The 24,218-nt window shown below is 50.6% G+C and overlaps 2 protein-coding genes across 16 annotated transcripts in view; both read right to left on the reverse strand.

Moving 5' to 3' along the window:
- Positions 1 to 5,672, reverse strand: part of MGA (MAX dimerization protein MGA) — a 65,773-nt gene extending 60,101 nt beyond the window's left edge. For 3 of the 7 annotated variants that reach the window (XM_030034915.2, XM_030034936.2, XM_030034880.2), the window contains exon 1: positions 5,354 to 5,669. The gene's annotated coding sequence lies outside the window, so the exon portion shown is untranslated. Of the gene's footprint in view, positions 1 to 5,353 lie in introns of all 7 variants that reach the window. The other 4 variants (XM_030034908.2, XM_030034899.2, XM_030034926.2 and 1 more) reach the window with 4 other exon arrangements.
- Positions 5,673 to 18,390: 12,718 nt separating this feature from the next.
- TYRO3 (TYRO3 protein tyrosine kinase) overlaps positions 18,391 to 24,218 on the reverse strand; it is a 43,795-nt gene continuing 37,967 nt past the window's right edge. For all 9 annotated transcript variants that reach the window (XM_029996933.2, XM_029996927.2, XM_029996899.2 and 6 more), the window contains 2 exons: positions 23,743 to 23,879; positions 18,391 to 20,830 (listed from right to left, as the gene is read on the reverse strand). In XM_029996933.2, coding sequence (XP_029852793.1) covers positions 20,455 to 20,830; positions 23,743 to 23,879 — 513 coding nt within the window. In that variant the 3' untranslated portion in view covers positions 18,391 to 20,454. The remainder of the gene's footprint in view (positions 20,831 to 23,742; positions 23,880 to 24,218) is intronic.

The raw sequence follows: 24,218 nt of genomic DNA on the forward strand, positions 1-24,218 counted from the left end.
TTCAGTAACAACTACAAGCATAAAGCAGCAGTTCAAGCCTACACACTACAAGTAACATGGAACCTGTAACTTTCACCACCCAGCAGCCCAGAGATTGCTAGCTGGAGCTGTAACAAAAAACTGCTCTTCAGCCACTCTTATTTCTAACCTGTCTCAAAAAAAAAAAAAAAAGATTCAGTAAAGATTCAGTAACAGCTCACAAGCTGGAGGGTCACAAGGCCCAGGCCTTGCTAAAGATCTGTATGTGGAAGAGCAACATTTGTTGCAGACATAGTTAAGCATAATGTAACAGTTGCCAACCTGTGGAAAACATAAAAGAGGTGCCAATTACATTTTTTGTTAGCAATCCCCTTTTCAGTTCCAATACAAAGATCTCTACTACACAAGTAGATACATGACGGGACATTTCTGTCATACTGTATACTTTGAAAGACACTACTACTGGAGCATTACTGGAGCATAAAGGAGGCTTTCAGCTCTCAAATTCACTAGCTAAAAACGAGCACTAGCTGAAACTAGACTCACTAGCTGAAAACAGCAGCTATCAAAACCAACTGTGCCAGTGTAATACAGCCACAGCAGCAGTCAGTCAGCAGAACCTAGTCTAGAAGTTTATTACTAACTACAACCAGGCAGCCCTGACAATCATACAAAGTCCCAAGTTTGGGCCATGTAAATAAATAAATAAATAAATATTTCAAACACCTGAAAATCTAGTGATGTTATAGTCAGTAGTGTTGTCCAATGTGCACACTAGAAGGGTTAAAATACAAAAATCATACTTTCTTTAGCCAATGTTTTGCCACTTCGGAGAATGATTAACACAGTAGCACCTCGAGAGAAGGTCTGTTAATTCCAAAACTCCGGGTTGGATTAGGCTGCCTATAGAAAGGTATCTAGTCCCATTTTCTATACCATAACTGGCCCCACTGGCCTCCGACTGCTTCTCCAGAAGAGTGTTGGCCTCCCAGAGTTTAATGTTTGCTCTACACAGATGTCTCTAATAACTTGCAGCATCTATGACAGCTCCAGACCCCGTCCTTAGGCAACAGAATCCCACCCCAAATCTACTTTAAAAAAAAAAAGTTTACATCATTTTATTTGTGATGGAGAAGTAGCTTAAGCTCTTCCTTTAGCTATAGTGAAGAAATATAATCCAATGGGAAGACGACTAAAGGTGTAAGCAGTGGCAGAATCTAGCTAGAAAGTGTGAGATAAAAAAAAAATTTATTGCAAGAAATGGACTGTTGGGGGGGGGGGGGGGGGGGGAGCAAGAAATCTGCTTTTCCAGATTTAGGTTTTCTCGCTGATGCAAACATGCTAAAACGCATGCTCCAGCCACACATAGAACACACTATCCCCACAGCAAGTATGACACAGCTCGTGCGACATCAGATTTCAGCCCGGAGCATTACTTTATACCAACAACAAATTCACTTAACACTCAGAGCCCTGACTATTGCAGGATGAATAGGTGGTAGTTCAGGAAGTGCTTCATCAACTGCCAGCTACACCCCTGCAAAAGCAGCAGCTTCTATTGGAGGAACAGGGCAAACACTTGGGGGGGGGGGGGGAGGGAAGTACCTCCTTCACCTCTCCAATGCTAATACTCTGCCACAAGAGTCCGAACTTTCAGTCCCCCATAAAGTTGGTCCTTTGTTTAGCAGCATTAATCCTGCAATGTACAGTGTACAATATTATCCATCTCCCAAGAGTTACCTGAACTTTTGGGAAGTACAGAAATCTCCCCAAACACTGAAGATTGCAAAATGGAAACACACAGTCCATTTATATAAAGTATGAACTACTGGTGAGAGGGCAGGGAGAAAAGCCAGCGTTCACTACAAATAATTGCTTTTTTTCATCTGTATACAATATGTTTCAACAATTCAACAAGTATTTCAGCATTTAAAATAACGTATTTTACTTTCCATATTTTATCAGAAAGTCGTTGATATGCCCACTACTCATACATTCAACAATTGCTGCATTTTTTCAATATACTATCATTTCAACTACTGAAGATTACAAAATGAAAGAATAGAGCAACTTTTCGTGCTTTTTGCCACACAACACTGGCAGAAACAAGCCGTAATCAGCAGGAATAACACCATTTTGATGAATTTCAGTCTGTTTACGGCCATCATGAGGAACATTTATCACATACATGAATCTTCGGCTGGGGATCTTGTCCACATCATAGGGAAAAAAAAAAAAAAAAAAGAGAGAGAGCAAAAAGTAGGAAAATTTAGCAAAACAAGTCAGGCAAGTCAAAAAGCCCTCACCTGAGCTCAGGACTATCCTACTTATTCAGCTGTTGTCTTATAGCAATACTCATTGCTACAGAGTCACCAATGGCTCATCAAGTTAGAGCTGCCAGGGAACCTCTATTCCCCTCTTAAGTTATGGTGAAAAGGAGAGTAACACCCATTAAAGTACCAGACTGTTGGTGATGGATTCCAGGTTTATATCCATCTTCATTATTGACTTACTGACTTACCCTGTGGTCAGGCAGACCACACCATATTAGCAGAAAGCACTGTACTGCAAGAGTTAGCAAACCAGCACAATTCCATCATCACAAGTATTTGTTTAACAGTAATTAGGTCACCATCTTGTCATTCTCCAAATTGGCTTTTCCTGACAATAGCGACTGTAGAAATGAATGCAAATGTTTTTATTGTAGATATGTTTTATCTGGCACCCACATACATTTTCTGCCTTTTACGCTGTTCACATCCCTTACTGCCTTTCTGTTTTGCGCTTGATTTAAAAAAAAAGGGCAGGCTTTCTTCTGGTTGCTTTCTTCTCATGAAAGGCCTTCATCGTTCTTCTCACCCATATCATTCTCACCGCATTCTTCCTTATCCAGTTCAGAAAAAGACATATCAAGGATTTATCATAGGTACTAAAACCAGCCAGAATCCAACAGTGAAAAGCACATTCCATCTTTCTGTGGAGAGAGAAGAGCAGCTCCACCACCATCATCCGATTCTTTGTTCTAAAGTCACCCAGTATTAAAAAAAAACCAACAGCACACACACCAAAAAGAGAAAAACCAAACCAAAAAAACAAACCAACAAAACACATGCCACACCGCACCCTTAATTATGGAAGAACAAGACATCAAGTAAGCCTTGCTGGTGTCACAGCTAATGGCACTGTTTCCTATGCGCATACCATGGCTGAATTTTTTTGTAGATCCTCTGCTGCCTATGAAACAGCAAAGGGACAACAGCCTTTTCTTAGATGAGAGCTCTTTCTCACTCCTCTAGGCAGAGATCCGTCTCATTGTGTTTGTAAAAAGAATGTCTTGGACTTCCCATTCCTTAGGAAATTGGGTTTTAAAAAGCCAACATACACAACCACATACTTTAGAAATGATCTAGTTGATTTGAGTGTAAATGAAGAAGTGGCATAAGCTCAAAGAGAAATAATTTCTTTTTTTTTTTTTTTCCTGGTAGGTGACCAAACAAGTTTATTCAAAAGTGGGACTAACGTTGGTTTTCTCCAGTTGCACGTTTCCCTCCCATGGCAGGCACAACGGCATCTGCACCAACACTGAGCAAAACCGTAGGTGAGGTTAACAGTCAGCTGCTGCCAGATGGAATACATAAGTGAATGAATGCTGCCCATCTCTGCCAGACCTAAGAACTATGGTTTTTTTCCCCCCCGCATAAACACATGCACGCACATGCACAAAAACGCTCACCCACAGCAACATTTTTCAAGCAGAATCAATTCCCCATTCCAGTTCTCAATACAGACTCACAGGGAACCGTGCCTGAGGGCACTGAAAGGGTGCTGCAGCCGCAGAGCGAGCGGCTGCACCGGGCAAAACACCTTAAAGTGGCAAGACCAATTCATCAGCCTGCCCTCTTCTTTACACAACCTTCGGTTTTCCAAGTCTGTAGCAACTTGAAATCTTCAGGGCTCTAGCCCACTCCATCGAGTGCGATTAAAGATGACCCACGAGTTCGGACACTACGTGTTAGAAATAAGGCAGTGTGCCCGCGTAAGCTTTGACATCTTAAGAAGCTAGGCAAGAAACTCAAACCACATTACTGGAAACCACCCATCTAACCGGGCCGATGAAATAACTGCTAACCCTCATGCCTACCAACTACAGACCGAGCTCGCCTTACCCTTTTTCAACCCGCTTATCAACTCCCGTGGTACCTAAGGCCACCAACAACCACCGAACCCAACACCGGCGCCGCATCGCCCTTCCTTCCAGGAAAGCACCCTTGTTTGTTTATTCGGCTCCCCTCGGCAGGGCCGGCAACGACAACCCCGGCCGGCTGAGCGCGCAATCCCGCCACACGAAGCCGCCTCCCGCGCCACGCTGGCGCGTCCTCGGCTCGGCGGCGCTCGGCCTACCGCCGGGGGAAAGCTGGAAGATACCAGAATAACGGCGGGCGCGCCGCGACAGGCAGCGGAGCCGCCGGTAAACGAGCGAGCTCTGGCACGGCACGGCACGGCACGGCGGCGGGGGGGTGAGGGGCGGGGGGGGGGGGGGGCAGTGCCCCCGCCCGGCACCAACGGCCGCCTCACGCGACGTGCCGAGGCGCACGCGCGCCGCCGCGGGCCGGCGGCCGCCCTCGGGCCGCTCCGCCGAGCCGTTACGCTCCGCCTCCGGCGCGCCCGGCTGAGGGGCCCCGCGCAGCCGCCACCGTACCCCCCCCCCCGCAAACCCCCCCCAAGCCACCCTTCTGTGGCGCCGAGCGGACAGAGGGGCGGGCACGTCCCCCGGCACCAGGGCAGGTCCCCGGGAGCGGTTCTCCCGCCGGGGCGGGGGCGAGGCGAGGCGCGGGGAGCCCAGCCCCATCTCACGGGTGGCGCAGGCCACGCCCCCGCCGGGGGACGGTCCCCGGGAGCGCGATGGCTCTGGGAGGCGGCAGCTGCTCGGGGCCGGGCCTCACCCGACCCTTCCCGGCCGGAGAGCCCGGATGCGGAGCCGCGGGGCTGCTCGGTCCCTTTAACCCCCCCCCCCCCCCCATCTCCGTCAGGTGATCGCCCAGCCCCCCCCCCCCGCCCGCCCATCCATCCATCCGTCCGTCCGCCCGCCGCCCCGGACGAAGCAGGCGCGGGGGCGGACGAGGAGAGAGGGCAGCGCGGCCGGCTCTCCCCGCCGCGGCCGCCCAGGGGGGCCCGCGGAACCCCTCGCCTCAAACGCGGCCCTGCCGGCCGAAGGGGAGGGAGCGCGCACGTGTGATTGGGCCGCCGCGTTCACGTGACGCGCACACCTCACGCCACCTCCTCGAATAAAACTTCCAAAACCGGGGAGGGGGGTGGGGTGGGGGGGAAGAGGGGGACGGCAGGCAGCGCCCCCGGGGGGGCGGCCGGTTCCTACCTGCCTCCCGCCGCCGGCTCCGCGCGCCCCGGGGCGCCGAGTCAACGCCCCGGCCCACGCGCCCCGCTCGCGGCTCCTGCGGCCTTCGCCTGCCACGCGCAACCTCCTGCCGTCTTCATTGGCTGCAGCAGCCCGTCACGTGGGCCGCTCCCGTTTTTCCTGCCCCCTCCCTCTTCCCCCACCCCCCCACCCCACCCCGCGCCGGCAGGCGGGGGGGGCCGCCCCCGCTAAAGGCGGAGTACCGGAGCGGCCGTCTACGGGAGGCGGGCGGCGCTCGCGGGGAGGGGAAGGGGGGGGGGCGGGGAGCGCAGCCGGCGGCGGCCGCGGTAAAGCTGCCTTCGCGACGCCCGCCAGCGGCGCGCTGCCGATTGGCCGGGGCCGCCCGCCGACGCAGTTCCGCTCCGCTCCCCTCCGCCGGGCCACGCCCTTCCCGCCCCTCCCCCGCCCTTGCGCGAGGGAAACACGCCGCTCGCGCGTGGGCCGCGCGGGCCAGCGTTCGCCCTCCCCTCACCCCGCCGCCCCGTCCCGCCCCGTCCCGGGACGGCGGCGAGGGGCGACCGGCCACCGGGACGGCCCCGCTGCTGAGGGAAAGGGCGGGGGGGGGGGGGCGAGGTTCCCTCCGGCGCCTCCCGCGGGCGGCACCGGGCGCCTTCCCGGGGCTCCCTGGGGCAGAGCGGCGGGTGAGGCCGGTACCGCCGCGGCCTCGACTCGCCTCCTGCCTTCTGCCCAGCGGCGCTGGTGAATCGCGGGAAAAATGGGGGTTCACCCGCGGCGGGGAGCGACGGTCCGGCGGGAACTGGAGCGGCAGCAGGACGCCCAGCCGCGCTTGCAGCAGGGTTGGACGTGGTTCGTAAACGTTTCCGTTCCACAGGGCCACGCGTGTTGGTTGAGCGTCCGCGATCGTCCCAATTAGCGACGCAACAGGAAGCTTCCCGTGGTTATCGATGAGCTGACGGAGTTTTAACAAATAAAGGCTGTGCGGCCCTTCGGTGCGGGGACGTATTCGATAACGTCTCGGAATAGAAACACCCCTGCGCCGCTTGGACAGAAAGCGATTCTGGAGGCGACCATCCAGAAAGTCCGTATTCGGTCCTGAGTAAAATAACGGGAACAAATGCTGAAGCAAAAAAAAACCCCACCTAAACGAAAGCCCCTGAGCTATAGGCAGCGTGGGCACATACAGATAGGTGAGGCTGGATGAGCTGCGTGGCAATTGTAACCCACGGAGCGTGGTTACTGTGTCAGTGAAGAAAGAGGCGTCCTGCACAGTCTCAAAGGAGAATTTCAGGTTGCCTTGGGTATAGGCAGGTCACATGTAATGGAAACTAATGAAAAACATAAACAAAAGATGACGGTAAACAGCACCGTAATGTAGCCCTGGGCTAAAATTTCTGCGACTGAAGTCTTGGCCTCGAAAGGTGCTTAGTCGCGGCAGCCATCGGCATTCCCCAGGCGTGGTAACATGACAACGCGTCTGAGGAGTCCGTGAGGGATGTAAAAAGGGAGGTGTCTAATTAGGCGCAGATTCATACTTTCACAAAACTGAACTTCCTTTTGAATTGATACCAAATTGAGTGGTTGGTTCTCAGATCGCTGAGTGGCTCAAAAACATCTTCTCTCACCTATTAGATAAATATTTTTGAGGAATCCATACACAAAGGTTACAAACATATGAACCAGCGCGTAAGCTAAACCTTTGGTGGGCTTGTGCAATCTTGCAGCCAAAGTTTGGAAGCGTTTGGGTGTCAGCTGGCGGAGTAAGCACCAGCGGGTTTAGGTCCTGCCTTTTTGGAGTTTGTGAGCAGATGGAGGGATGGCCCAAGCTTCGACCGCTTCTTTGAAATTCCTGCTGCCGTAAGGGGTGCGGTGCCCAGTTCCCATCTGCAAGATGTGTTTTAGTTAACAGGCCAAGCAGAGGAAACGTCACGCAAATGAAATTTACCATTTGACATTAAATGTAATGAAGTCGCAAACCCAGGAAAGAATAAAGTAATGCAAAGGCAACCAGAGATGGTGGGGCTCTGGAGAAATGAAAGATAACACTTGCAGGGGAAGTAGGTCATTGATATTTATTTCTCAGGGGAAAAAGACATTTTGAGTAGAGCAGTTTTGAAGGAAACCTGATGGTGTTTGTGAATATCACAGAAATGAGCCAACAGTGCGATACGGCTAAAAAAAAAAAGTGTCGTTTTGGTCTCTAAGTGCAAAACCCATCCTTTATCGGAGAGAGGCAGATCTCACGACTGCTCTGCTGAAGGAGTTCCTATGCAAGTCAGATTTGGAAATCTTTAAGTTTGAAAATGTGCATGTAATTTGAAGCAGAGGTGCCCAAATTACGGGGTGAGGTTTTGCAGGAAAATTCTTTGCTGCTTTTTTCCACCTACGAACAATCGTCTGTTTGTTGGCTATTCAGGGTTTTTTTGAAAGCTGAGTATTGGGAAGCTAGAGTTGAGGGAGCTTAAGTAAGCGAGAAAAAGAATACTCCTCCTCTCCCACTCCTTTCCTTTCTGAATAAAACCTTTAAAGGGGGAAACTGGGGGAAGAGCAGTACCTGTTCTTCCAGGGGTGTGTTTGCCCAGGGACCACATGCTCTTCCACATCACCAGTTCACCCAGAGGCTCCCACTCACTCTCCCGCTTCTCTCTGCTCTCCTGTTCGCAGATCGTTCACCGCCAGCCTCCTCCCCTTCACCCTAAATCAAACCCCAACTTTATCAGCTCTTCCTTTCCCACCCATCCCAGTAAGGGTGATAAAATGGGCCTGTAAATCCATTAAGAGAGTTCCCACTGAGGAACGTATTTAGGAAATAAAGGCATATGCTTTAGAAAACTGAGCAGAAACAGGCACATCCTTTTCTAGGAAGAAATTATACAGGTTTTGAGTGGGCTGAGCTCGTGGGAGGAAGGAAGTGTGATACAAAGAGAAGGGGCGGCGCTAAATCTGGTCTATGCCTAAGGCTGGCATTTTATTGCCAAATTCATTACCTGGTCTGTTTATTCCCAATGACTGCAGAATTCAAACCCTGATAAACAGATTTTGTTCTTCCATTAATAATATCCATTTCTAATTAGTCATAATGTAAAAATAATTACATTTAAACAACAATAATTACATTTAACAACAACAACCACCACCCTTCTGTTTGAAGTATGTTATTTAAGCGCTTTAATCAATCATTCAAAGTCTGCAAAATGTCAGAACTAAGGATGCAACTTCCTGGGCGCTGAATGAGTCGGGATCCTACGAAGAAACTAATGTGTGAATTTTTCATGAAATCAGCATTACGCACATGGGAGCCAGATAAAGATTGCTGAGATAATGGTGAAGCTGGCATTTACTAGCTTTCTAGTGTCGATTTTGCATCCCAGATAAGGACTTTCTTATCAGAATACATGCAAGGTGTTCATTGATGGTGGTTGCTTTCTAAGAGTTCCTTCATGTTGTTTTTATTGGGCAAAGTTTTACAAAAGATCAGTTGTCTTGGTTACACCTGGTGCCACTGCTGTTGTGCATTATCGTCAAGGATTTAAGCCCGAACATTCCCTTTACACCTGTCAGCAGAGCTGCAAAGGTAGCAGCATAATTGTACAGCAAGAAAGGCTCGTCTTTCCAAAGCCTGAGGCCAGGGACCAGCCGCTGGGACTGCAGAGGTAAGGTTAGGAGGAAGGCCTGTCCAGATTTTCTTAAATAATTCTGCAAGGAAAAAAACGGCAGGCAAAGTAGAAGGCCCGCCCCTCGCTTTATTGTTGGTTTTGTTTCACGGATGTGATAAAGCCCAGCTAGAGCTCACTTGAAGTCTCCAGGCTGCTTCCCCTAGTAGCCTTCCTTCTTAGGTCTTCCTGACCGGCGGTCGGGTGGTGGTGAAGACAACACCTCGCTGTCCCTGGACACATGCGAGAGCCTGCGCCGCTGAGTCTGGGATCCCGCTTTCTCTTACAGAAGACTGCAAGACGGCCAAGTCCTCTTCCCCACAGCGTCTTCCCATGCCAGCTTTCCTCCGCAGGGACCAGGGACAGTCGCAACCTCTGAATTTTCCCTCACTGGCTTGTGCAAACTGTTGCCCTCCCCAGCCCAAAGCAGGCAGGGCAGAAACAGGACTGCACTTCGGCCCCTCGCCCTCCCTCTTTCTACAGAGACGTGACGTGCCGCAGCACCCAAAGGAGGCGAGCTGCTGGCTGCCGCCTGTCTCTCTGCAGTTTGCTCCTGGCACGGTGTTTATTTAAGGCAGAAAGCTCCTGGGAATGCATCTGTGGTGAGACGCTTGGACTTGGCTTTCTTGCTGTGGGCCAGTTCCTAATGGGCACAAGCTACCTCTGGGATCTGGCTCAAGATCATCGCTCCCTGAGGGAACAGCAAACAACCCGCCCAGCGCTGCTCTGCCAGCCTTACTGTTTCTCCCAGCTGCTTTATTCACCGGAGGTTTGGGTCTTCTGTTGCGATAAGCCTTGCCGAGCCCGGTCTTCTTCCTTCCTTCTCCCCTTTTGAAGGGACCGCAACCTAACAAATCCTTCCCTGCCCCGATGGCTAAAAACCACCGTCCCCGGGCGCCTGGCCTGGTGCTGCCCCTTCCCTACTGTAACGGGCGACCCCCAGAGCGAGGGATTAAACCTTCCTCCCACCAAAGCTGCAAGGAAGGAGGATGCAGGCGCGGATCATTATCGCCATGGCATAAATCTGAGACCTTTTAATAAATGGGGGTGGGGAGGGAGGGGGGATAAACCTTTCCTGAAATACGCCAGGGAGGACATGGGGAGGAGGTCGAGGCTGGCTCCCCAGCCCCTCTTTTGTGAGAGCCAACCCCCCCCCAGCGCAGCCCCGGGGGTTTGTCCGTGCTCCGTACACACATGTCCCCTCACGAGGGGACACCGTGGGGACCTGAACGCTGATTGCTTTTGATCCAAACGAGCAGGGAGCTGCCCTGGAGACCCGGCAGAAAGCACCAGCTGCAAAACCCCTTAAGTGCATCTGTAAGCACCAGCGCAAAAGCAGCTGCGGTTTTGAGGCACCTGATTTCAGCGCTGCTGGCTGACCTTCCTGTAAGCGCCAAAGCCGCTGGCTGGCTCCTAGAATTGTTTCCTTTTAAGTTGGAAGTGCTGATGATTTCTCAGATACGTGAAGCCAGTAGCTCTCATGCTGCAATAGCCTCATTTAAAGCAGCTTTGAGAGTGCAGCTTTGAGAGCCCCAAACGATATTAAAGATCTAAATGGCACTAAAAGACAGACTATATCCTTGCCCTGCAGCCTCTCCAGCCTGCCTTACACCGGTGCGAGGAGACGTGAAGCAGGCACAGCTCATCCCTCCTGCAAGAGCCAGAGCTCTGCCCACGCTGCCACCCACCAGCACCCACCAGCACCCTGGGGCCAAGGCTTTGGCCCTTCCTCAAAGCAGGAGGCCTTCCCCAGGTGTAACAGGGAGGAAGGAAAAGGGAAAGAGAGAGGAAGGGGAAAGGGAAGGAGCAGGCACCAGGGGCTGGGGCACCGCTCGGAGGGGAAGCGGTGGGGGCACCAAGTTTGCCGGATGGCTTGGAAACTACCTTCAGGCCATTGCGGGCTATCTAGATCAAACCACGGTTTGCTGCATATTTGCAAAATTTTTTGCCCTCCTCAAGGGTGCGTGAGTGGCCAACAGCAGGCGGGGGGGAGCCTGAGGCATCAGCCGTCCCACTTGTGCGTGGGGGCACCCTCTCCCCTCCCCTGTCTGCCAGCCTCAGCAGCACTGCCCTGGCAGAGCTAAGCAGTGGGATGGGCAATTTTGCCACCCGAAGCAACTCGCTGCCCTAAGCACCTGCCTGCTTGGCTACCACCCGTGTCCTACCTCGGAGGCTGGTGCAAAGGAAAAATAAATCTCCCGAGGCAGGCACGTAACCCAGAGACCAGCTCAGACACCCGGCAGCGGAGCACCAGTCCTCACCGTCTCACCCGAGGTAAGGAAACTTGCTCAAAAGCTATGGCTGCATCCGTGGGTAGTGCAGCCGGGGCGTATTCAAGGACCGACACAGTTGGTGCTAGCAACCTGCCGCTTGTGCTGTACCCGTCTGGGGCAGGGATGGTTGCTCCAGTCCAGCTCCTCTCCAGACCTGGGAACCGGCAGCCCGTGAGTGGTAAGTGCATTCCCGCAGCCCATGTCCCAGTGGGGCTTCAGGCAAAACTCCCCAGTGCGGGGTGAGTAGGGATCGTCAGGACGTTCACTATGAAAGCAGGATCCTTATCCAAAGCAAGGACATGCTAAGGTGTCCACTTAAAGCCAGTGTTCACACGTTATGTATTTCACTGAAATGCATCCAGAGAAATTACAAAATGGCACAGACAAGGCAACCGTCAAATATGCAAAGCGCTTTCTACATAGATGCTGCTGATAAACAACATACATAACCACATCACAAAACTGCATAAGTATCCTAGGGAGCAAACACGCAACAAATTCTGCATGGACTGAGAGCTGGCACTTGTCGAAGGTGTTTCTGCATCTCTCCCAAGCCTGTTTCACTGTTGGCTTCACATGGGAACTCACCAACTGTACATCCAGAAATCTCATCAGGTTTTGCATGCCGAATGTCAATGCAAAGCAAATATTGATAGTTTGGGGCCAAATTCTCATTTCAGATGCTTCCTGTAGTTTTGCAGGAGTCAATAGGTGTAACTGAGCAGAAGTAAAAGTCTGGCCAAGAAAATCTCCCAACTCTCAGACTGCGTGGAGCCAGAGACCAGAAGTTTCTCTCGCTCAGCAATCTGCTACTCCCTTTTGACAGCTGAATCACATTAAAATTCATATTCAGAAACGTAAGCGGGATTACTCTTCACTGTTCACCAGCGAGACCGCTAAGCAGAGTAGCGTGCGGAGGCCAGCCAGCGGAGCGTGCCTGCCGCCTCAGACCCCCAGGACAGTCCAGTGACGTGGTGGCAAAGGTCTTGAATTGGTCAGCAAGGTGAAGGACCCAACCGGGCACCCACGGCATCCTCATGGGTGGAAACGCTACCGGGGCTCAGGGGCTGCTGGTGGTGCTGGGGCTGCCCCAAGCCAGGCAGGATGGCAGCTCTCTACCCAAGTTGGGGCAGGGACTTGAAGGAGAATGTGGCTGAGGGGAGGTGTTGAAATTGGGTTCGCAGGATGCAAAATAGGATTTCGTGGCCGGGCAGGCAGGAGGGCACCTGGAAGGAGAGCTGTGGGGGAAACAGGACCTTCTGGCGACTGGTGAAGGGTTTCCCCTATAGGCCTGCAGGTCGTTAAATGAATGTCTTCAGCTTTCTGGAGGGCTCATGTTCAACCGCCTTTATGGGTGCATTTCTGAGAAATGTAAACAATGGGATTTTAAAAACCAGGGCAAAGTCTGCTGTCAGCCGAGTGCCTACAGCGGCTCTGATTCCTGCTGTAGGAGAGGAGGCCGGCGTTTCTGAGAGACACAAATGTTGCGCTGCAGAGGACAAAATGTCCCCGACGGGCACATCATCCCACCACTGCCTTCCCTGAACTTTCCCAGCTCCCTGCTGAAGAAGCCGATGCCGGCTCCCTGGCCAGCCCTCTGCAGCCAGCCCTGGGGGGCCAAAAGGGAATTTGATCCCCAACATCCTCAGGGTAAAACCTTGCCCACTTCAGGCTGCCCCAGGGCTTTTCTGTGCACCTCAGGAGGGATCCCACCACCAATGCCTGCAGAGCCAGCTCAGCTCCTGTTTCCAGCATCCTCCCTGCAAGCAAAAGCTCAAGTGGGAAGAAAACGGGACAGTCGCCATTGTCTGTGGGTTCATCTGCACCGAGGGAAAGGTATGTTGTGCCCTTCTGCCATAACTGGTGAAAACAAGGCAGCGCCTTGCTTCCACCTGCAATAGCAGGTCCAGGAAAAGAGAGTTGCGGGGCAGACAGAGATACACGCCACCCTGCTAATGCATGGGAAGACCACAGAAAGCCTTGTCTTCTTGAGGATTTTACCCCCATTCGCACTAATGTTGTGCTAAGAACATATTTTTCTTTATTTGCCAAGCTCACTGTCAGTGATAGTCTGTTGCCCAGGCCATTTGTAAGATGTTTACTGAGAAAAATAAATCCATTAATTTTTTCTCATGAAAGTTTAGAGCCTTCCTGGAACGAAGGCAAGTGCAGATTTTCTACATTCACAGATTTCTGAATGCCAATAGAAATTAGTCTAGAAACAGGCAAGCTGTAAAGCACGATGTTGAACTCTTGCCAGCCTTGTGACGGCATCATCCCATGGACTTCCGTGAACTGCTGCGCGTTGCCCCTGCTGTGGGCTCAGCATCAGGGCTCAGCGGTGCTAAATAACACTTCAGCAGCTGAACGGGCACGAGGAGGAAAACCGACGTCATCCCAGCAAATCATCTTCACCCAGGAGAGGTCAGGGCATGGTATAAAGGCAGGCCAGGTGCATTTCCAGATTACAGACTACATCCTTCTCTCAGTTGTGTTATTTTCATGCCAGGGAACCAACCTCCGATGATCTTGGTGCCTTTCTCGCTGATTTATACCAGTATCAGCAACGGGCCATTCAGGCCTGTGGTGCAGGAGACCTCTGGGATAAGGTCTGCTCCACTGAGACAACGATGGTCAAATGTGAGAGCATAAATCCCCCAAAAAAGCCCCTGTGGGCCAATTGTTGTCTTCAGTTACAGCACTGCAGGCCCCTACCTACAGCTTGACAGAGCTCAGCAGACTGGCAATATTTCCTGCAGTATATTAAGACAGAAAAAGGAGAAATATCAAGTCATGTTATTTTCTGCTATAAATAGGTTCAGCTCCTCTCACTTGGATCCTTGCCTGATGATGCCTGCAGAAAAGGTTGGCCCACTGGCAGGACAGCAGCCCTGAGCAATTTCAGTGATGACCCAGAGAGACTTCATCAATAGGTGGAAAATATGGGAAATATTTCACGTAGTGAGCCCAATCGTTGCCTCAGGTACAGCCCAACGTATCAGCTTCAATGAAAATGCATTGGCGTAATTGGGAGTATTGGCAGACAAGCTGGAGTGAATCAGACGGAGGGGAGGGAGTGTGAGAAGTCACCGGCTGTTTGCTCTGCCGGAGATTTCCACCCCCACAGCAGACCTGGTAGAAACATGTGCCGGTGCTTCATCCTTTCCCGTGCATCATCTGCTGTCTTCCCTACCTTCAGCAGCGCCGGCACCACTGCTCCCGGCTACCAGGATCCCCAATTCCACCAGAGAGGGAGCAAACAAATACTGGGGAGATGGGTCTTAAACAGCCCCAGCTCTCTGCTGAGTAAATACCAAGCCTCGAAGTCGGGATTTGACACAGGTTTTTTTAGTACCGGGGGTTCTGGCAACAGCTAAGTGCCTGTTTTGTTCCAGGGCATGGTTTGGATCTGCTGCACAACCCTCAAGTCTGCATCTTCCTTTGCCCTTACACCCTGCAGCTCAGGTACAAGGTTCATGGCACCAAAAGGCTGTTAAAGCTCGATCCCTCCTCGTACACCCAGCCACAAGCCTGCAAAATATTTCTCCTCCTGTTTCTCTTTGTCTATCCTTGTGCAAGAGGAGGGATAATGTAGACAAATAATACTGGCAAATGTATTAATTAGGTCCGAACCTTACCTGATGTTAGTGGAGGCATGCTGCTTTACGTTGTCTAGCACTGTGAACCTTGGGGTTTTTTAGCTTCTTTTAAGGTAATTTAATAAGAAGAAATAAGGAGAGGCAGCGGCAAGTGACCAAAAGGCTCTCTGCTCAAGCTAACACCTGCGTCGCACAAGCAAAAGTGGCTGTTGAAGAGGCATTCACTGGCGAAGCAGAAGTAGAGAGGCAGCAGCAGTCTCCCACGCAGCTCGGGTAATGACAGGGTAGCAGCCAGCATCATTGTCTTATATATTAACTAAGAAAGCAGCGACCTTCTGGATTTGCTGCACTAATTGCCATGTTGCAGGGTACAGAGTGTGCTTCTCTCCAATGCCCCACCGTTTCTCTCAGCTCCCCCTTTTTGTCATCTTTACTGGCACTGTGTTTATCGGCATGTCGTGCAATATCTTATATTCCCCATTAGACCGTTTATGCATGCAAACCCTCTTTCCTCTTCAGGAATTCCTTCATCCTCGCACCACAGGCTGGCAAGAGCCACCTCCTATAAAGACTCTTCTGGAACCTAATCCAGCCCCATAAAATCCCTACTGAACTCAACAAAGCTTAAATCAACAAGCGCCGTCTATTTCCTGAGGTCAAACGTTTCTTTCAGTTCTATTTTAAGCCAGTGAAAAGAAACTGGGGGAAATAAAAGCTGTTTAGATACTTTCCAAGCTGTGGCTGGTGGCTCATCGGAGCGCCCGCCTGCAAAGCTGGGCTCGATGGGAGCCAGCAACCCTGCCTCTGAAATACCCGGCTCCTAATTTTGGTCCTGTTGTCAAACATGACCAGAATATGTTCTGTTCCCCCAGCTTAACTGCATTTGGGAATGACCTGGCTCGGCGTGCCCCAAGCTGGAGGACCCACAGAGTAATTAGTAAGCGAGGAGTCCATCATCTTTGTTTTGTCACTAGACCTCAGTGCAGTGACTGAGGTCTGATTCATACTGACGCCGAGTTCCTTTTATATGAAAGCAAATGCAATCAAAAACCATGTCCGTCAGTGTTTTCTGTTCTTGGACTAAGTAATTGATTTTTAGCTCAGTTTCCCATGGTAACAAGGCTTTCTGATCACCAGCTGCACGTGTTGGCCTTAATAGCTTTTGAATCCATTGCTTCATTTCAGCCAAATGTGATGGCAAGATCAAGGTCTGAAGCATAATTAAGTTCCTACAAGTTTTCTGAAAACAGGCCGTGTGTGGCAGACCCTATTAGTGCCACGTCGGTACCTTCACTGCAAATGGAAATTCAATGACTTTGTATTGGACATCAGAGACTCCACCCAGGGAAAAGCTCTTCTAAGTACCTTAACTAGGGACAAGCTTCACCCAGGGCTTCCAACCACCCGCGGGATGCAAATCCACAGGAGACCAGGCTTCCTTCGCTCTGAGCGTTTGTAGAACAACTTGCTATTTTAAGGGAGCACAATGGGTGTTAAATAACAAATCAGTATAAAATTAGGACTGTGTGTGAGGGTGCCTCACAGAAAACCCTGGTAAAAAATAGGAGAATTTGCAAAAGCTGGTGGCTGTTGAGCATCGGGGAGAATACCAGCAAAACAGAATGTAAATCAGGAAAGTATCTATGTGCAAACATCATTCATTTCTCTGGTCAGCCAGACTCAAACTTCTACTCAAAACTAACTGCATTTGACTTCAGGGAGTCAAGACCGCAAGACTTCCCTGCAAACACAGGTCAAAGAAGGAAGGTGGCAGGCCCCAGGGTAGCTGTGCCTTAGCTCCGAGGTATATCCACACACTGCGAGCACCTGCTGAGCCGTCAGCCCTGAGCACCCTATTCCCCACACTGCGCACGTATCGGATCGGGCTGGAGCATCCCTGTATCTGCAGGCTGAGCTGCCAGCGCAGCTCGCCGTCTAGGGCCCATCGGTGAGCCCTGGCTCTGGAGCCGATGGAGGCATCTCCCCTTGCGCATTAACTAACCCTAGATAACGCAGACGGTGCTGTGAGCGTCGCCTGTGCCCTTGCTGGGCACTGTGGGCTCACGCTACCTCAGAACTGAGCTGGTAACTGCCCTGAGTGGCTTGAGCCTGTGTTAGAAAGCGGGAGACCCTGTCCCACCCTCAGGGAGATGTGGACGGAGGAGGAGTGTGGTCAGGCTTACCGGCGTGGGACAGAGGTTGCTTCAGCAGCAACGTGCGGTGCCCCTCGGCTGTCCCACCGCAGGGGACGGGACTAGGGCTGCTGCTTGGGAGGATGGGAGGGACCGCACTGTTGTACGGGGGCGGTGGAAAAAAAGGGTGCTTGCGGGGGAAACATTTGGTTTAGTTCAGAAACCAGCGTGCCAGGCTGGTGCCTAAATCAGAACTTTAAGGCTAAAGCTTCCCTGGGGTCAGGGTCAACCAAGCAGATGCAGAGCCAGGCCAGCTGCATGCAGCCTCTTTACGATTTAAGACCAACTCAACGCAGGGCACCCGAGCTGGACCAGAGCATGTCATCCTTTACCAAAACACAAAGCCAGCCCCCACCTCAGACCCTTGCCTGGTCCCAGCTGGGGCAATGCCTTCTCTACTCTGGGATTTCATATATAAGATTCCCCATCTCTGCTTTCCGACTCCCTTGTTTGCTGTCTTCACAGCTCGTCCCATCTGTCCTCATTTTAAAATCTCCTTCCCTCCCTCTTTTCTCACTAGGTCTTCTTCTGGTGTCGCTTCTCCCACCCACAACACAGCCTCATTTGTACCTGGTCTGACCAGGCTTGCATGCAAAGGGATTAAATCATCATTTGAACCAGCTCCAAGGGACATCACTTGGCAATGGAACCTTAAAATATTAACTAAATCAGCCGCTTCGTGCTTCGGAAGTCGTTTTTCCTGCATTGCAGATGGGGGGGTGAGCGCTCGTACTGCTTACCATCACTCTTCCTCTCTGCGTGAGCTGGCAGGCAGAGGGCGTGCAACGTGCTGTTTGCTGATGAAGAATAAAAGCATGAGGTACACCTTTTCTTCTCTGCGAGCTGGAAATCCAGGTCTTTTATGTTGTGCTTGGAACGTTTGACTCAGCAGCTGAATTCTACCCACCACCTCCAAACCTCTCTTCCACAGAGAGCACTGCCAGTAGTTGGATGGGTGAAGGCGACAGTTTTCAGCGAGGAACCGATGCAGAGGTTTTGCATTCCCAGGTAGGATGCAGCACATCCCAGTAAGGGCTTCTCTCTAAGCTCCCACACAGCGGTGGCCACAGAGCCTGCCTCTTTGTGGAACCACTGGCCTGTACCCATCAGATTTTGGCCTTCACAGTCTCAAGGTTGGAGCAATGCAGAGTAACAGCCATCTGGGGAGGCCAAACATGCTCTCTGCCTCAAAGAAGTAGCTTAATCGTGCTTGGTGAAGGGAGAAAGACGGCTTCCAGCTGGGGCTGACAGATTTGCTATGACCCCACCCAGTAAGTGAGCATCATCACAAACTCTGCCACAGATAAGAGGCTGGGACACAGACACAGTACATGTTTTATTATTAAAAAATGCATAAAAACTAAAGACATGCTTCCCAAAATTAGAATCTATATGTACATCTGCGCTTCCCAGGCAGCTGCAGGGAGCATAGCTTTCAGCCCTCACTGCAAATGTGCACCGCACAGGTTTTTGTTAACTGTTTGTTAGGTGTTATCTTCTCACCTGCATTTACAGCATTCCAGCTAAATGAAGAGAAAACCCTGTACTGCCTGGGGTATAGGATGGAGCAGTTTGTATCTGTGACTGAGAAACTGTACTGAACTTCTGGAGACATCTGTAGGACATTGCTGTTCAGTAGGAAACTTTACAGAAAGGATCCATGCCCAAGCCCCAGACTGAAACTCCCCTTCCCTAGGAAGTGTTCTCACTAAGGGCTGAAACTGGACCTGAATTTTGTAGTTAGCCCCGAACCTTACAATAAGCAAATACTGGGCATTGAAGGGTGGAGCGTTCTGATACCAAGTCTGCAGTTTCATTTGACTTATTGGTCCCACCTTTGCCAACTCAGCAAATGATGACATTTGTGGTAGTCGTTTCTGAGGAAGAACAATATGGAATCCTAAGTCTTGTGATACTGCCGAGTTTTCAGCGCACTGGAAATAAAAGAAATTAAGATCTAGCAAATATTTAGGATAAGTAGAGTAAGATGTAACTGCACTTTCTTGCTGGGAACCACTGCACAAAACAAATGCTGATTTACAGTAAAATATTAAATTATTAAAAACCACACAAGCGCTTGCAGTTATAGTGAGTCAGACATGCTGATTGGAAAACAAAACAAAACCCGAAGAGCAAAACCATTAATTTTGCCCTGTCTGGAAGGCTGCAGTGATACTAGTCTATGTTCTGATGTGACTTTTACAGCATGCCGGAAGACCTCCTAAACAGAAAGGCCAGTGGTTCTCAAGCTTTTTCATCACGAGGACTCTCTCTTCAGAAAGAGATCTCCCAGTTGATCCCTTCCGCCCAACACACACACCTTCCCAAAACCGATTTCACACCTTCACTACAGCAGCTACAGCACACTTGGTTATTTGAAAAAGTCATAGGACTGTTAAAGAGAAAGATTAAATGAATCCTATTTTAAAGCAAATGCTGATTCCTGCTCCCGCTGAAACTGAAGCAAGTCTGCCATTCTGTAGCTAAGCTGCCTCTTTCCTCTCCTGGAGGGCAGCACTTAGCATTAATTAGCACTGTTTCCCCATACTGCTGTTAAGTCCTCTCTACACTGTTTCCTCTCCATCCCTTTGAAGTTGGATTCTGTCCTCACACATGCCAGCTGCTCTCCCTCCCTTCGCATTTAAATGCCAGCTGCAAGTCTGGTCAGGCCTGAATTGGCATCAAACAGAAGAAAAAGAAAGACATAAAAGAGGTACGTGGGGTGAAGAGGGATGCTGGATTTTCATTTTTTCTAATTTCATCGCTCACCAAAACGTCTGAAACTCTTAAAAGGGCCCCGGACTGAGGAAGCAGCAACTGTCACTGCATGAAATAAGCCAGATGTTCGAATTCAGTGCTGGGTAGAAGCAGATCTGCAGATGAGTTTGAGAACCACTGAGGTAGGCAACAAGTCTAGGCAGTACTGCTGAGTGAACACAAGAGGAATTTTGCCCTCTTGTCCTGAATGATAGTGTAAATACCCACTAGTGTTTTCAGAGGTACCAGTCCCGAAGTCACGCAGCCAGGATTGAAGACAACATCTACACAAGAGCAAGCACTGACTGAACAGAAGGCATATTCAGCTCTGCTCCAGCAGTCAGTGAGAAGGAGCCCGCCTTAACTTTGAACTCCTTTCAGCGGGATGCGATCAACCTGTAACCCTGTTCCCCCCCTCCCCAAATCCAAGGGGATGCTGGGGTTGTGGTCCTTCCAAGCCGTCTGCCACTGCAGCCCACACAGGTGGTGAAAGCTGCAGAAGCTGCCCAAGAGCTCTGGCCAGTGCTGTTCAAAGCCATTCCAGATCCGGCATCAGAGCCCCAGGTGACACGGCACTGCGGCTGCACATATCCCGTCCCAGGGAAGCAGAGTGTCACTGCTATGTACAGGCTAACAACTTTTCTCTCCTTCTGTCTCCAGCTCATACAGAAGGCTTTTGTCCTCCCCTTCCTGCCCATCTGGATGCCTTTCACCCTCGGCATCATCTCCAAGGCACAAGGGGCTCATGATGTAGCGATAGTCACTTGTGACAGCAGCAGCCGCCCCAGCAATGGTCTCTTCACCGTCCGTGTTTCCAAAGGAGGCGTGCAGGGCAGCGTCACTCGCGGACGCCTCTTTGTCCTTCCCAATGTTGACATAGAGAGGATCTTGACTGGAAGAGAGTGTGGACATCCTCCCACGAATCATTTCCAGCTGGGACCGGAGCACTCCGAAGCTGGGGCGTAGCTTGGGCTCAGGGTGCCAACATCTGCACATGAGATCATAGCTGCAAAACAGAGGGAGACAAGAGCACTGAGAAGCAGAGCAGCCACCCCCTGTACCTCCAAAGAGGGGCTCTGCGCAGTGCAGCTTAAAAAGCATAGACACCTTCCCCAAAATCTATTGGTTTTGGCCTTGCACGGGTGACAGCACATAGGCAGCCATTATGGATCTAATTCCTTGTTTCTTCCCATTTTCAAAGGCATTCTCATTCTGGTCAAAATAATTATTTAGACAGTACCAAAAAACCCCAAAGCCCTGTCAAAGGATGCTGAACTTCTTGGTTAAAACCTCGTTCCACTGTCTCTGGAGAGCTAGAATAGGACTGTGAGTGTGGCACCATTTAGCAATAGCTTTTGAATTTATTCACAAAAAGCATCCCGACAACCTCTGCCATGGCTGAAGCCATCCCTCCAAATTCTAGTTCAACAGCAGATAAAACACAGGAAGAAAGAAAACAAGAGATCCAGCTGTGGGAGGTGCAAGTTATTTCCAGAATATTCTTTTTTCACACCGTGTTAACTCAGTGCTGCCGGCGTAATGGAGGTGTGCTGCTGTTGCTGCCCGACAGGTTGCCAGCGGGACTGGAAAAAGGCACAGTGGGTTTGTTCAGAAGGCTGCGGAGGAATGGGCAACAGCTTCACTGCTGGAAGAGGGAAGCTGAAATGGCCTTTCTACTACGAAGGCACCACCCCTACGCAGAAGATGCGTTCAGTGCCGTCAGCAGCCTCAGGCCCCATCCTGCAGCATCTCTCCTGCAGTCAACCGCCAGCCACCTCAGCTCTGGTTGCCCAAGGGCCAGCATCAGTAGATGTTGCTGGCTCCGATGGCCTGTGCTCGGGCAAGGAGCTCTGCTCTCCTGCAGCTGCCTTCGCAGCTCAGCACCGGCGCTGGCTGGCCTCCCGCCGGCCAGGCCTCCCGCCAGAGCCCACTGGGCTGGAGCGTGGCCAGAGCCATTGTCCTCCTCCTCTTTGTGCATCACCCACAAGACTGGCAGCTGCATTCCTATGGCATTATTGTTGCCAGTTCTGCAGGGAACAGGAACAAAGCACAGTACTGGCCCTGAAAAACACCGCAGACAAATGAACCTCAGTTAAACTTGTAAATGGAAAAAATCTGATATGGCCTTTACTGGGAAATAAAGCATTTCATGATGGCTTTTATTTTACTTTTTGTGTCCCTTGCTTGCTATCAGCTTTACAAGACTGGTTTTGATCTCACACTAGTTTTACAGAAAGCTTCTATGGTTCAGTTGTCTTAATCCTGATTTACGTCCCTCACAAACAGTAGAAATAACTCTAAACGCTCCAGATAAAATAGAAACTTCCTATCCTGTGGCCCCAAATTAAATATCTTCTTTTACCCTCACTCGCAAACAGCAGAAATTCATTTGAAAGAAAGGTAGAAAACTACTGGCTGTACTGAATCAGCCCAAAAGTCCATTTGCCCCAGTACCCTCCCTCTGAGAGTGGCCAGTAGCAGATGCTTGGGGAAAGCACATAAGCTGAGGGTGAGCATGTAGTGAGATTTTTCTGGTATATTTTCCCAGGTCTCAATAACCTGTAGCTCAAGGGCCTCTTGAAATGGAGGTTGTACCTTTTTAGTAGTTTTTGATGGATTTTTCTTCAATGCCTAGCAGGTTTTTGAATCTCTTCTCTACTTTTGGTATCTATAACATCTGATGGCCATAAGCTCCACAACTTGGAACCAAAGCTACTCACAGCAGTCAAGATGCAGACATATAATGAATTTAAGCACTCGTATTACGATGTTTTCATTTAAACTCAGGAACAGTTAAAATGAACTGCTGAGAAGATAAAAGTGTACAGCTTTAATAGCAAGAGTACAGATTATTCCCTATGTGGAAGAAAGGCTGGAGAAAGAAAACCACATGAAATAATCCACCATCAGAGCAGCAGGGAAGAGGGAGGAAAGAGGACTTCATGTTGTCCATTTTACACAAAAGGAATGGCTTGAAAAGGCCACTAAAGTCAGTGCTCATGGTTATGTTTTGCTTTGGGCACAACAGAGAAAACAGAGACTTGCTTGGGCACTCAGCGAAATGATTTAACCTTGTCCAGACTAGACAAGCTTTTACCCTGGGAGAAGTTATGGTGACGCTCCCTGGGGGACCTCAGCCCCGTGTGTGGACTCCAGGAAACTCCAGCCACCACCCATGCAACAAGGGTTCCTGAGCAAACATTTCACGTAACCTGCTGGCCAAGAATGGTCCCTTGGCCGCAGGACGAAGGCAGGACCGCAGGCTGCAGCATGTGGCTGCCTGCTCCCCCGTGGGCTACCCGCGTCCTTCCTGCAAGTCTGAAAATGTCTGAAACCAGTATCTGCAAGATTGTCCCGGGTTTGTTTCCACCTGTAATTTAAGGTGGGACACTGATCTACAGAACCTTAGATCCTCCTATCTGCTCTCTTCTCTTTCATCACGCTATTTCTGTGAGAGTAGTAGATCCAATTTTGAAAACTGGGCCAAGCTTTGAAAGACACATGCAGGCCACTGCCTCTGCAATCCAGTTTCCTTGTAGTCTTGCTAGATTGCTTTTCTATTCAGCCTTCAGGGTGTGCCATGAAACTCATCTCTTTTCTCAGATGCTGGCCTGAGAAGGCAGGGAGCAGTGAGTTTCTGGAAACACAGTTACAGTTTCCATAAAGCCAAGAGCTGCTAACGTTGACACTGTTCAAACCCTTGAGCCAAGTTAGCTGCTCGTGTAGCTACCACAGGTTCCAGGCAGCTCTGCCAGCAGAGAGAATCTGGTAGCTAACCCAAAGACTTTCTAGTGAATGCCTCTGTGTCCTGGAAAGTGGATAGATTCAGATCAGCAACCCAGCCAGCTGCCCCTGTTTCCTTCCAGAGAGCCAAACTTCTCAAGGAATCACATGTCAGTAGGGCGAGGAAGTACTCACACATCTTCCAGGCACTCTGGCGGCTGCTTCAGCCTGTTCCCGCTGATGAGGTAGTTGTAGATTTCTGCATTCTCAATACCAGCATAAGGGGTTTGCCCTCGGGTCACAATCTCCCACATGGTCACTCCAAACGCCCACTGAAAGGGAACAGCACACAGAACAAGTGAACAGACAGTTCCCTGCTCACTGGGCTGGGATTTCAGTATGCTCAGACTGTGCTGACCCTTCCAGTTTGGGGTAAGGTCATGTGAGCAGCAGTGATGCAAGGACTAACCAAACTCTAGCTAGAAAACAAAGAAATGACCCATCAGATGCTGCTGATGCTGACACAACATCTTGGGAGACACGTGAAGGCCCTGCCTGGCCCCATCCTGCAGTGGAGCAGGGGAAGATTGGGAGCTACTGCTGTCTTCCACCTGCAGACCTCTCCCAAGCATCTCCTACTCGTGGTTCTTTAAGGTATGTGGTATCAGTTT

This window comes from Aquila chrysaetos, chromosome 2 (genome assembly GCF_900496995.4).
Source record: "Aquila chrysaetos chrysaetos chromosome 2, bAquChr1.4, whole genome shotgun sequence".
Classification (NCBI taxonomy): domain Eukaryota; kingdom Metazoa; phylum Chordata; class Aves; order Accipitriformes; family Accipitridae; genus Aquila; species Aquila chrysaetos.